General features: G+C 49.8%; 4 protein-coding genes across 4 annotated transcripts; 2 read left to right on the top strand and 2 right to left on the bottom strand.

Annotated features, from left to right (window-relative positions):
- Positions 1-759: 759 nt before the first annotated feature.
- Positions 760-1800, bottom strand: EPUS_04776 (uncharacterized protein; the record flags this gene model as incomplete). The annotated part of the gene is made up of 1 exon (XM_007803420.1): positions 760-1800. The coding sequence occupies one exon, from the start codon at positions 1798-1800 to the stop codon at positions 760-762; it is 1041 nt and encodes a 346-aa protein (XP_007801611.1).
- Positions 1801-2526: 726 nt separating this feature from the next.
- Positions 2527-6254, top strand: EPUS_04775 (uncharacterized protein; the record flags this gene model as incomplete). The annotated part of the gene is made up of 2 exons (XM_007803419.1): positions 2527-2692; positions 2791-6254. 2 exons carry the CDS (start codon positions 2527-2529, stop codon positions 6252-6254), a joined length of 3630 nt encoding a protein of 1209 aa, XP_007801610.1.
- Positions 6255-7447: 1193 nt separating this feature from the next.
- EPUS_04774 (uncharacterized protein) lies at positions 7448-8163 on the bottom strand (the record flags this gene model as incomplete). The annotated part of the gene is made up of 2 exons (XM_007803418.1): positions 7448-7939; positions 8008-8163. The coding sequence occupies 2 exons, from the start codon at positions 8161-8163 to the stop codon at positions 7448-7450; spliced, it is 648 nt and encodes a 215-aa protein (XP_007801609.1).
- A 1701-nt stretch (positions 8164-9864) lies between these two features.
- Positions 9865-10633, top strand: EPUS_04773 (uncharacterized protein; the record flags this gene model as incomplete). Its single annotated transcript, XM_007803417.1, has 3 exons — positions 9865-9870; positions 9932-10072; positions 10160-10633. The coding sequence occupies 3 exons, from the start codon at positions 9865-9867 to the stop codon at positions 10631-10633; spliced, it is 621 nt and encodes a 206-aa protein (XP_007801608.1).
- Between the last annotated feature and the right edge of the window lie 1394 nt (positions 10634-12027).

Genomic DNA, 12027 nt, shown 5'->3' with positions numbered 1-12027 from the left:
AGTTGCCATTATTACACGGGGGAGATATGCGGGCAAGAAGGTACCGTCGTAGTTGGAACAATAGCTCTTGGTGAAGTGAGATGTCTGAACCAGTAGACTGACATTTGCTCATTCAGGTCGTGATAATACAACCGATGGACACAGGCACAAAGCAACATCCTTTCCCCTATGCTTTGGTCGCAGGCATTGAACGATATCCAACAAAAGTCACACGTCGCATGGGCAAAAAACGGATGGAGAAACGGAGCAAAGTCAAACCCTTCATCAAAATGATCAACTACAACCATCTCATGCCTACACGATACACACTAGAACTGGAAGGACTGAAAGGAGTGGTGAGCAACGACACATTCAAGGAAATCAGCCAACGGGAAGAGGCGAAGAAGACAGTCAAGAAGGCATTGGAGGAGAGATACCAAAGTGGCAAGAACAGATGGTTCTTCACGCCACTCAGATTTTAAGTGTGGTGCCTGATGATGCAGGTGCTGGAGTGTTCCGAGCTTATCATGACGTGCCTGGGAATATCCCAGTAGCAATTAACAGCGCATGAGACCTTCATAAAGCATTCCAGAAATTTCAATGCGAGATTCTCCAGAGATGCCACAAGCTTACTCGCCTCGCGACTGGGACATACCATTAGAAGGCTCTCTTGGTACGCTCAAACAAAGGGGGCCATTCATGATTCGACAGCACATAGAGCAGCCGGGTCAATGTTTGTCTAGACTGTTGTCTGTGATCTCCACCCGTCATGCACCTTTCTCAGTCCAGGTAGATTTCATCTCGAAGTCTTTGCAGATTCCTGAACAAACCACCTCCACTACCCGTCTCATTTCCGAGACGCTCTCGTGGCTGTCCTGCAGATGGCCTCCCTGGTGTTGAGTTTGACCGCTGCGCCCCAGCATTCGTGTCTTGTAGAGGCTGTGACAGGGATCGAGCCTCTAGTTGTCTTCGTTTTTCCTCCACAAGTTTACTCAAACTGTCAACAAATTTGGTCCTAGCTCGTTCCTCTGCAGTGCCCTTCCATACAGCCAACAACGATCTAAATGCGTCCACTCTCCTGGCAGCAGCTTCTACATTAGGGACCCCGGTAGTGTTGTTCAAAAGCTCAACAATTTCCGCTTTGGCTTTGTTCGCATATTCCCTCCCCTTCTCCTCCCGACTGTGACTTTCTGATCCGGGCTCTGGTGCTGACACCGAAATCAAGGAGGAGGTAAGGGAGAGCTGTGATGGAGCCAGAGGCCATTTCATAGCTTCGCCAAAAACATTGATGACTTCTTCTAGCCGCGCTTTCACTTGCGCCAGCATCCGTAGCTGGCTGATAAAAGCTGGCTCGTTGCTATGTGTAGAGCCATTGAGCTGCTCCTCCCCTACAGCGACATCCCTACCATCTGCTGTTGTATCTGCGAAAGTGAATTTCTGAATGTCCTCCTGAAGAGCGTCTGTAAGACTGTCATGGAGAGCGTTCGCGTCTCCACGCAGCACCTCTACTTCATATGCAAGCCGACTGCCACTTCGTAAGATCTCGTCCGTCAGTTGGGAAAGAGTGCTAGCGGAACGGATATTCTGAGCATTGATTTGGGCGAGGAAAGCCTGCGTCTGCGTTGAGACTTGTTGAAGTGACAAATCCCTTGGTCGAGCCTGATCCGGCGTCAAGGTCAATGATAGCGATGGGGCGGGAAGAGATTCGTTCAGGAAAGAGACAGGGTCGAATGTGGTAGCGGTGAAGTCTAGGTTTGAGCTATCATTGGCCGGTGTCGTTATGGAGATTGGTGAGGACTCCTGCAAGACTCGAGCAGGCATCGTGTAGCTTTCAACCTACAGACCATCTGACCGATGATAGTCAACGCCATTAGTGAAGCAATTGAGCCATCATGTCGGACTGTTTGGAAGGTTTCGCGACAGAACCTGACTGAGAGATCGTTCCCAATGGCATGGTGAATCGTGATTGGTGGTCAAACTACAAATGTATCTTCCTTTCCAGCAATCCAACTAACTTAATTTTTCAGCAACGATACCAGATGCATGAATGTTACTGGGAAATTCACAAGACTCATAACCACACCAAGTTGCTATTATTCTAGTAGGTTCGAGTGTTAGATGTTCGCCTTGCCATATTAATGCTAGATTGGTGTGTTTCTTGTGTCAGCCTGCTTGTTGCTGCCTGATATGCAAGTGTTTGGGCAAAAGGCACAAGTCCCACCACAACAGATGACTAGGTGTTTCTTTTGACTCTTTAGTGTTCTTTAATGGCAGTGAATGCCTTGAAAATATCACTGTGCCCTGAACATAAGGTGTTCGTTCACTTCTGCTTCTCATTCTAGGAACGCTCCCACAAAATTATGGCCCAAGGCTGCTCTTTTTAGATACCAGGAAGTGATTCCACCAAAGCTGGGAATATCGCTATATGCCGTCAGTTGTCAATACAGTTTGATCTGGGCCTCTCTGTTTTTGGCTGGCTACGTTGGGTACTCGTCACCACCACTCGCTTGGGCCGTTGATTGGTGTCACTCCCATGAGGACTTCAAGATGGGCCGTAAAGCATTTGTCAATGATCTTCGAGACGCTGCTCTGCCTGGCCGCTTCGCTCAGGTCTCCGATGTCACTGGCGGCGACGATGATGGCACCATCAAGTTCATGTTTCAGTCTTTAGCCTTCTCCGTGGAAGAGATTGCGATTGACGCTATGGTATCTGGTACATCGTCCTCCCAAAACCACTCCAAAGAATCATAACTGTCTTCCAAGTCAAGGAACATACATCGTGGGTTTGACATTGTGCTAAAATCTCTCTAGACGTGTCCGACTATCCCTCGGATCACTCATATTTCCTTTTCACTACCTCAGAAAATGCGCCGAGTGCCGTTAACGAGGCCGTACAATCGGTACAGCCCTCTGTCTCTGGTCGGAGTATTTCCCAGATGCTCCTTGAAGTCTCAACAGCGATCAACCATGCTTTGTTAGGAAAAGACAAACCGGACGGCGATCCTGAATCTTCCGATGCCATCGACGAGGACGACCCCCTGATCGAGGACGACAGCGACGCCGATATGTGGTCTACCCACTCGCCAACGTCTGAAAAGCCCACCGAAGCTGCATTCAAGGACGGTGGTAGCAGACCGATCCTAGAAAGGGAAGTGAAAGCCAGAATCAGATCAGATCTGCGCTTAGTTAAAGAGGCTGGTTTCAAGATTGGCGTCCTCGGCAACCTGGAACAAAGTGGCATCGTATGTGTTTCGGTCAGGATAGCGAAGCTGGGTATCTCAGAAGAGGCTCTGAAAGCGTGGGGACTCAAAAGAAACCATTATCTCATCTTCCTGATTCGCTACGGCAACGGATACAAGAACATTGAAGATGTCAAGGAAGAAACGAAGTCAGGCATATCCAGAACTGAATTCCGTGTCGCACTTTGTCAACAATACAAACCAACAATCACCGAAGCCACCAACGCATTCAGTCAGCTTTCGGGACAGTCCAAGGCATCGAACGTGGTCGAACAGGGACAAGCATCGTCACGAAGCGCAGCTCAAACCGCCGTGGGCACACTTGAGCCACTTTTCATTGGGAGGCCACTGAATGAACTTCTGACAAGACTGCCAGCTATAATCAAATACCGTATTGCTTGCTCGTATTCTTGGACCGGGGCCGAGCTATTCTTCAACGAAATCCAGTCAAAAGCCGCAACATCGATAGATGTAACTCAAGCTTCCTTCAACGTCAGCGATCCTCCTGTCTCTCAAGCCTTGCCAAAAATGGTGACTGCTGATCACATTGGAGAAACACTACTACCAGAATTGATGTCCTTTCCTCTCGCCGCAATGCAGTTCGTTCTCCGGCATTTTGTACGGTGCACAGATTTCTGCCTTGTGTGCCACTGCAAGATTGACACAAATTTCGAGGCTCTCAAACCTTATGTATGTTCGAAGCCTCTTTGTTTGTTTCAGTATATGGCCCTTGGCTTTGGACCAAGCATTGAGTGGGAAATACTCTCTCAACCATACGTGGTGGATCTATTGGTTAGTTTCTGCTACGCCAGCGCTCAAGGCCGTCGCCTGAAGGATTTCCCAATCGGCATCGATCTGAAGGTTCCTATCCTCCCGCAACCAGCCCCAACCCAGATTACAGGTTACCATCACTATCACAGACCTCCTCTTTCGGTACCTGCAAGCGCTCCAAGTACACCTGCTACCCGCTTCGTGCCTCGACCAATTCCTTCAAGGTTTGACTCAACGGCACGAGAACTGCTTCTGATCGATCGGAAAGCTCCCGGGCCCCTCAAGATTGGAGACTGGTTAGTTGTCACTGCAACATGCTTTGAAGGAGCATATCATGCACGGGTTGAAGAAAACTTCTTCCCTACAATTCGGTTGGGCGAGTTGATCTATGTGTCGGGCGTTGCTCGCATGCCCAGTGATAGCGGGATCTCAAATATATCTGCATCGGTTGGATTGGTTGACGCTGAGGTCTTTGTGTATGACCAGAGTTTCGACGAGCTATCAGATCACGATAAGCAGAGCTCCATCACTTGCATACTTGATACCCTTCCGGATGTGATGCAAATGAAAGCTTTCCTGGAAAGCCATCCTCAAGACCCTTCACTAAAACGATTCCGTCATAGAATCTCAGACACTGCTCTCAATCTATTGCGGTGGATCATAGCTTCCAACAGATCGTGCATCATGCAGGTTGATCGGCCATCCTCCTCAGCATCTTCTGCAGGTGGTGAAGACCGCGTTTCTGGGATGGAAGAGTGGATGCAGTTTCGCTTTGCCCAAGGTGCACCTGACAAAGAACAACGGTTCATGGACTGCGTCAAGGAAGTTTCTACTCGACTGCAGCTGGGAAACTACCCAACGCTATTTGCCTGGCATGGGAGCCCTCTGCCGAACTGGCATTCCATTGTACGGGAAGGCCTCCATTTCAACGATACCCTGCATGGTAGAGCTTATGGTCATGGCGTTTACATGAGTCCTCACGCGACAACTAGTATTGGTTATTCTGGCATGGGCTATTATTCAGCGGATCCGTCCACCAGCATCAGTAACAACTGGCGTAACAGCAAGCTCTGTGTTTCCAGTGCTTTGGCATTGAACGAGGTCATCAACGCCCCCAATGAATTTGTGCACAGGAACCCTCATTACGTCGTTAACCAGATCGATTGGATCCAAGCTCGATATCTCTTTGTCAAAGCCAACAACCGAGAATTAGGCCAAAATTTTGGCGATTCTACACCGCCAAAACACGTGTACCGTCAAGACCCAAAGCATGTTGCCCTTGGCGTACACGGCCAACCCGTCATCATTCCAATCACCGCCATCAGCAAGTCACGCCGACCCACAGCGGTCACGAGTCCACTGCCCCTTGGCAACAAGAAAGTCAAAGTCACAGGCTCAGCAACTCAAGAGCAAGCCGAAAAGAGCGAAGACGACGCCGCAAGCATGATCACAGACGCGTCTGATATTGCGATCCTATTGTCCGACGATGAAGACGAGGATGCAGTAAGCCCACCGCCCAATCACAGCCGAAAGGGAGATGCCCAGCCCATCCCCCAAACCGAGCCCGTCAAAACAGACTTCGTGCCCGGCCAACTCCAAGCCTCCACTCTCCCTTTACTGGCACCGCCATCCTCGGCCTCGACCAGCGCCACCAAGGCCCTCCTCACCACGCTCAAACAAACGCTACACATACAAAACACGACCCCGCTCCACGAACTGGGCTGGTACATCAACGAGGACCTCATCACCAACATGTACCAATGGATCGTGGAGATGCACTCATTCGAACCCTCCTTACCGCTCGCCCAGGACATGAAGAGCGCAGGTCTCCGCTCCATCATCCTCGAGATGCGCTTCAGCAGCAACTTCCCCATCTCGCCTCCCTTTGTGCGTGTGATCCGTCCGCGCTTCCTCCCGTTCATGCATGGCGGCGGTGGCCACGTCACCGCGGGCGGGGCGCTGTGTATGGAGCTGTTGACGAATAGCGGTTGGAGCCCGGTCAGTAGCGTGGAGAGCGTGCTGTTGCAGGTTCGCCTGGCGATGAGTAGTCTGGATCCGAAACCGGCTCGGTTGATGTGCACGGGGAGGCTTGGCGTTGGTCCGGTCGGCGGCAAGAGGAGTGCTGGGCCTGCCAGGGGTGGTTATGGTGATGCCGCAGCTGGTGGCGAGTATAGTGTCGGTGAGGCAGTGGAAGCTTACAAGCGCGCCTGTGCAATTCATGGATGGGAGGTCCCGAAGGAGTTTGATGATTTCTTGAAGGCGTGATTGGAATCCCTTGTTGGCCTCTGTTGCGCATGGGGAGATATGGGAACGGGACAATACGGTATGGGAACAACGAGGGCGTTTCGCGCTGATCCTGACATCCACTGACGTGAAGACGGGAAACCTGCCCAAAAAAAAGATACAAGTCACCCCTGGGTGGTGCGGCAATACGAAGGCCCTGCTTCTTTTTTCCGGTCCCGTTGTCATGCATCTTTCTCACGCGTTTCATGCTGCGAGAGCTTGCAGCAGGAGGACTCGGATCACGGGGGCGGGAACATGCATGCTTTGGCTCGTCCATCATCGCTCATCGCATGGCAGGACTTGCTTAGAAGAGCTCAGTGCATTTTCCAGGAAAGAAGAGAAAAAAAAGGGGAGGGGAGGGAGCTTCGCTCTGAGTTAGATCAGTGCTAAGTACTAAGTAACTTAGTACTCGAGCACATCGCACACTCTAGCTAGCTAGATGCCTTAGAGATCATTATCGAAAACAAAAGCAGAGAGAGAGAGCTGGTGATCTTCCTTGGACACATGGTGGCATTTGTGAAGATTTTCCGATGGGAGGCGAATCACTGTAGCCGGCCCTCAGGAGACGGGAATAGTGTTTGAGATTTTTCACGTGTGAGCATAAGCGTGAGCGTGAACAATGGTTCGACGCCTTCGCAGACTATTATGTAAAGCTGCGGGTACCTGTAGACTGGCCTCGTCGAGTGGCATGCAGCTGATCGAAATCGATCCACTTGCTGTTGGGATGGATGAGCCAAGACAAGGCGGTTGGAAAAATGTTTCGTCACGTCAACAGGTTGAGGTTCGCCGTAGACGATGCCATAGAGGGGGTCGACAGTCGTGATCAATGCTACTAAGACACGGTATACTTGGCCCGATGAGTGACAATCTTATTGAAGCAAAGAAGACTAGAAGTCTATGGTATGTTCGAGTAGAAGAGAAAATCGGCACTCGGTGAAATGATTTTGATGAATCGCTCCGACCAATGCAATCCTTGCACCCTTCATCGGAGAAAGTTTGGTGATACCTCGGCAGTCTTTCCGACTCAACAAAAATATGCCACCGCAGTCAACAGCTGGGGGTCCACATGCGGTGCATCATTACCACCACGAAGAAAAAGGGTAACAATCTTACAGTCCGCGAGTAATGGATCCCTCTCACTTAGCGTGCACCCTGCAATACCCTAGCTGTCCAACTCATTTGCCAGTCTTCTCCTTGACAGTGTCTCGAGCCTCGTCTTTTTTGGCCTTGAGCAGCGATGAGACCCAGCTCAGGATGTCCGCGGACATGACCAGCGAGCTGGTGACGGCTGCTTTGGAACCTGCAATGACACCGTCACCACCACACTTCTTATATTCTTCGCTATATGTCGTCAGAACATAATCCTTGCTTCTTCCGAGCGTGTTGAGGGGCCAGAGGGCGACGTCCATGGCGGTCTGCTGAATCTCTTTGGTCTCAGACTTGACGATTGGCACCTTCTCTTCGATCTTGCATAGACTCTTGTCACCGAGCTCATCGGCCTTGGAGACGTATGGTGCAACGTAGGAGTATGGGCCTTTGAAATATGGAAGGGTGGGGCGGACGAATTTGGCGTAGGTAGCATTGGTCAGGTCGATACCTCTGGCTCCATACGGGTTGTTCATGAAGGTTGAGACCCAGTCATGGACCACGGGGTAGGAGTGCAGGTGCTAGAGAAAGAGGTTAGTCCCCAGATGTAAGAGAGACAGCTGAACTCAGGATGGATGGTATGACTCACGGAGAAGAATTGGGAGGAGGGCATATCGCCGTTGATAGATGGTTCACCCATATCGGCGGTGGCGTGGGGCATAGAAGGAGTTGACTGTTTGCTGGTGGAAGTCCTGTTAGCTTTGGCACGACGACGCTTGGTGCTGTTGGGAGGAGGTGAAGACATCTGGACAAGGACGATTCAAGCAGAATCCTGTGGAAGTTGGGCGAAACACGGAGATCAGGTCGAAGAAAGAATCTGAACCCAACAGGGCAGGCTCATACAAGACATAAGACATTCGACAAGGAAGGCACCAGGTGCAACTGGATGTGGATAGGGAAGGTGTACATACTTGTTTGTGCTTGCAGGAATCCCAATGGAGGGGAAGGATCTCAGTGTTGAGGAAGTGAAGCAGTTTGGTAGACTGGTAGTACTGGGCAGAGTGAGGATGGAGAGGGAGAATTGAAGAGCAGAGTGTATGAGGGATCAGGTAGTATTAGAAATTCTGGCATGTGAATCAGGATTGCCTCCTCAACAACTTTTTCTGGCTGCAGGCAGTGGGAGGAAGCTGCAAGCATCAACTGTCAACTGTCAACTGTCAACCGTCAAGCCTCAGTCAACCTTTCGCTAACAGTTTTCGCTAACAGTGGCGGGTCATAGATTCGCCAAGATTGACGACGTTGGAAAATTGAAGCTTCCCTGATGCTAGTAGTTCAGTTATCCAGGAACTACCGTCACTGACATGTGAAATTCACAGGTCCTCTCACCAGCCGCATGGAGTAGTACTCCGTACTGCGAAAATACCACTACTAGTAGTACTGGTAGCAGTGCTTGAGTGCCCCTAAGCGACTACTGCGGCATTGCTCAAGTACTTCAATTACACTGTGCGTATCCATTCCATTCAGTTCTCGCCTTGTCCTCCTCAATATTTGTTGGCCATTCGCTATCCGCGCCCTAGAAACAAACAGCTGCCGCATGCCAAGATGAATCACGTGTGATTACCAGCGATCAAGCATGCATCACTAATAAGGGGTCTGCTTCGTACAACACCCGCGACATCAGGAGATATCCGTGACGTATCAAAGATGAATCATGCTTCCAATCCAACTCACAAAGAACTCCTCCACTGCTAGTACGACTAGTGTTTGTGCATAGATAGCTACCCCTACACATCGAAACTCCATAGCCCTTCTTATCGTGCATCTCGAATCAGTCAATGCCAATCAGAAGACGGACAGATGCATGGAATCCTGCTGAAGCAGGTCTTGGTACTTTAGTACAGCTGCATTGCGGATTTTGGGATTTGGCATCTGAATGCAGATGCAATTGCCATCATCAGCCTCCTTTCGCCTCTTCCCCTTCGTCTGCTACTAGTAGTAGTACCGCATTGAAAGACGTTCTTGGCCCTCTGTAGAATTTCCATTTCTTAGAAGACCGTTTGTGTGACCGGGTCAGGCGGATGCAAAAGCCTACAGATGCTGCTAGTAGGAGGAAACGAGTGTGTATCCCGCTTCCAGAATGCTTCGCAAGGGGTTGCACACCATCATGACTCGTAACGGTGGATGCTTTGATAAAATGCAAGCAGAAACATGTGATTGATTGTGGCTCTGATTGTGGCGTCAGCTTCCCTTGTCACGTCATGTTGTCCCGCAGTCGGCGACGCGAACCTCAATTGTTCCGGTTGTAAGAATACTACTCCGTTGATGGTAGCATGAACCAGATGGATCATAATAATTTGTTAACTAACCTCAATTATTGATGCTTTCCTACCCGTAGTCTATCTGATCTAATCGGGAGAATTTCAGATCGCACCAAAACTGTGGCTGACATCTTTCTGAGTGGCTTAGAATCCGTATACTTCAAGTACCAGGATAAATTTTCATCACTATGAAGGTGAGTCAGGATATTCGCTTACACCTGCGTCCTTCCCTCATACTAATCCTCCTGAAACCAGATTCTGGATCCCCAATGTGCAGTTCTAACGAATTCCGAAGTCCTCTCTTTTATGCGATCTCATCCACCACGAAAACCGGATCCGCGAGTCGGTGGGTATCCGGTGACAGACTTGAGAGGACTATGGAGTGTGCAAAGAGAGGTATGTATGAGGAAGTCTTTGTCTTACCCTTTGCGGCTGATATCTGTGCTCCAGCAGCTGTCACTAACGCTGATCATTCCACAATAGTTTACAGACTACACTGAGACCATAACACCCCACCTCCTCTCATACCCAGATCCTCCTTCAAAGTTTATGAGAACGCTCCTTCAGCGACTCCAAAAATTCAACCTAACTAAGCCGGAAGTCTTGGTGATGATCAATCTAGGTGTGGGAGTAAAGAAAGCACCAGAAGCTAGACAAGAAGCTATCGAGGTGCCGAACGAAGAAGAAGAAGAGATGGTTGGGAACGGGGATGGAGATCTTTTAGATAAAGTCGAGAGGCATCTCGATTCAGCGGAAGGTGCGGACAGGGCGCAAGCTGAGAATCGAGCGGCAGGCCACGAGGATGTCCAGATGCAGGATGAGCAGGAAGAAGACAATTCAGACATCACCGTCCTGAATACGATAGTCGAGGAAATGTATGATCGTTTCACCGATGCTGATATTAAGGAGATCTTGCAGATTTGTGGGGAGATATTAGGTGGTAGTGAGAACCCCTGAGAGTAGATATATGTGGGAAATGGATGAGACGATCAAGACGTGGAAGCAGGCATTACCCATATCGAAGCTATACATGCTTTTGGGACCACCAGCAAACTATCAAACGGAGGCAATACTTCTTAGGCAGTTTTACAGAAGAACCTAGAAGTGCTGCAAATCCTGTCGCAAAACTGCGCCATCGCCAGACGCACCATGCGTCGCCAGAACCCTGCGTCGCCAGAACCCTGCGTCGCCAGAACCCTGCGTCGCCAGAACCCTGCGTCGCCAGAACCCTGCGTCGCGCCCTTACTTGAGCGCAGGATGCACGAACCAGAAATGGCTTCTCTCATCAACAACGCCTCAAAGCTTAGGAATACAAGATCATGTATGCACCGGAGCGCATACCTTCGCCTCTGTCCTTTCGTTTCCACTGCGGGGCAATCACAAATCACCATCACACCATGGGCGTTCAGAATCGCGCCCCTTGTCCCAAAAGGACAACAATATACAACAGAAAACTGGTCTGTTCAAGATATTTTTTGGAAGTCACATGCTGAGGAAAGCTCTTAAAATGCTACTATGGCGGGAGGCATATTAAATGTAACCCTCCGCCCTAGTCAAATTGTGTCAGACAAAAGCTAGTTTACGGTCCTCTGAGGGCCGCGGTCCTTTTGGTCCAACAAATTGTTATCAACGACCTTCATAAGATACCCTTACCGCGCTTGTACGAATGACGTACCCTTTGGGGGTCCATCCACAGAGTTCAACGCCTTAAGCTTCCTCTGATTCTATCTCATTCTACAACTAACTACTCTAATCAATGCCAGCAAGATGCCAGGTAGTTATAGATGCTAACGGGATGCACACTCGATGTAAGATAGATAGTAGATCAGTCCTAATCGAGCGATCTTGTGGCGTTCTATCTTGGCGTTACAAGCTGCTACTACTAGGGCGGGGTTACATTTAATATGCCTCCTACCGTAGTAAGTAATCGTTGCTAATCGACAGAATCATATCCTATCTCTTCTATACAGAGACCCTTGCAATTCCTAGTGTCATGTCGTCAATGAGATATCCCAGCTCGTACACCCAACTACTATCAAGCATATGCTAATCTTAAACAACCGCTGTGGCGAACTGCTGTGGCGGCGGCGCTGTCGTATGAATGAAACATGTCAGCACAAATTCTTCTACGTACTACGTACTACGTACTACTTCACAGCCGGCCGTTTCCGCCCGGACACCCATATCGAACTGTCAGCCGTGTAACAGTTTCGGCGCGTGGAGCATGAGGACATAGAAATGGTCCGCGGAGGCTGGTCTGCTAATCTTTGCGCCATTTCCTCCAATTTGCCCCAGATGAGCAATGCAGCCTGGGACCTCAAGAGTCAGCAACGATGTTCCATCGCTAACTC

The sequence above is a fragment of the Endocarpon pusillum genome (genome assembly GCF_000464535.1).
Source record: "Endocarpon pusillum Z07020 unplaced genomic scaffold scaffold2274, whole genome shotgun sequence".
Lineage (NCBI taxonomy): Eukaryota > Fungi > Ascomycota > Eurotiomycetes > Verrucariales > Verrucariaceae > Endocarpon > Endocarpon pusillum.
Note: the sequence above shows the minus strand (reverse complement) of the source record. Positions and strands in the feature narration are given on the sequence as shown.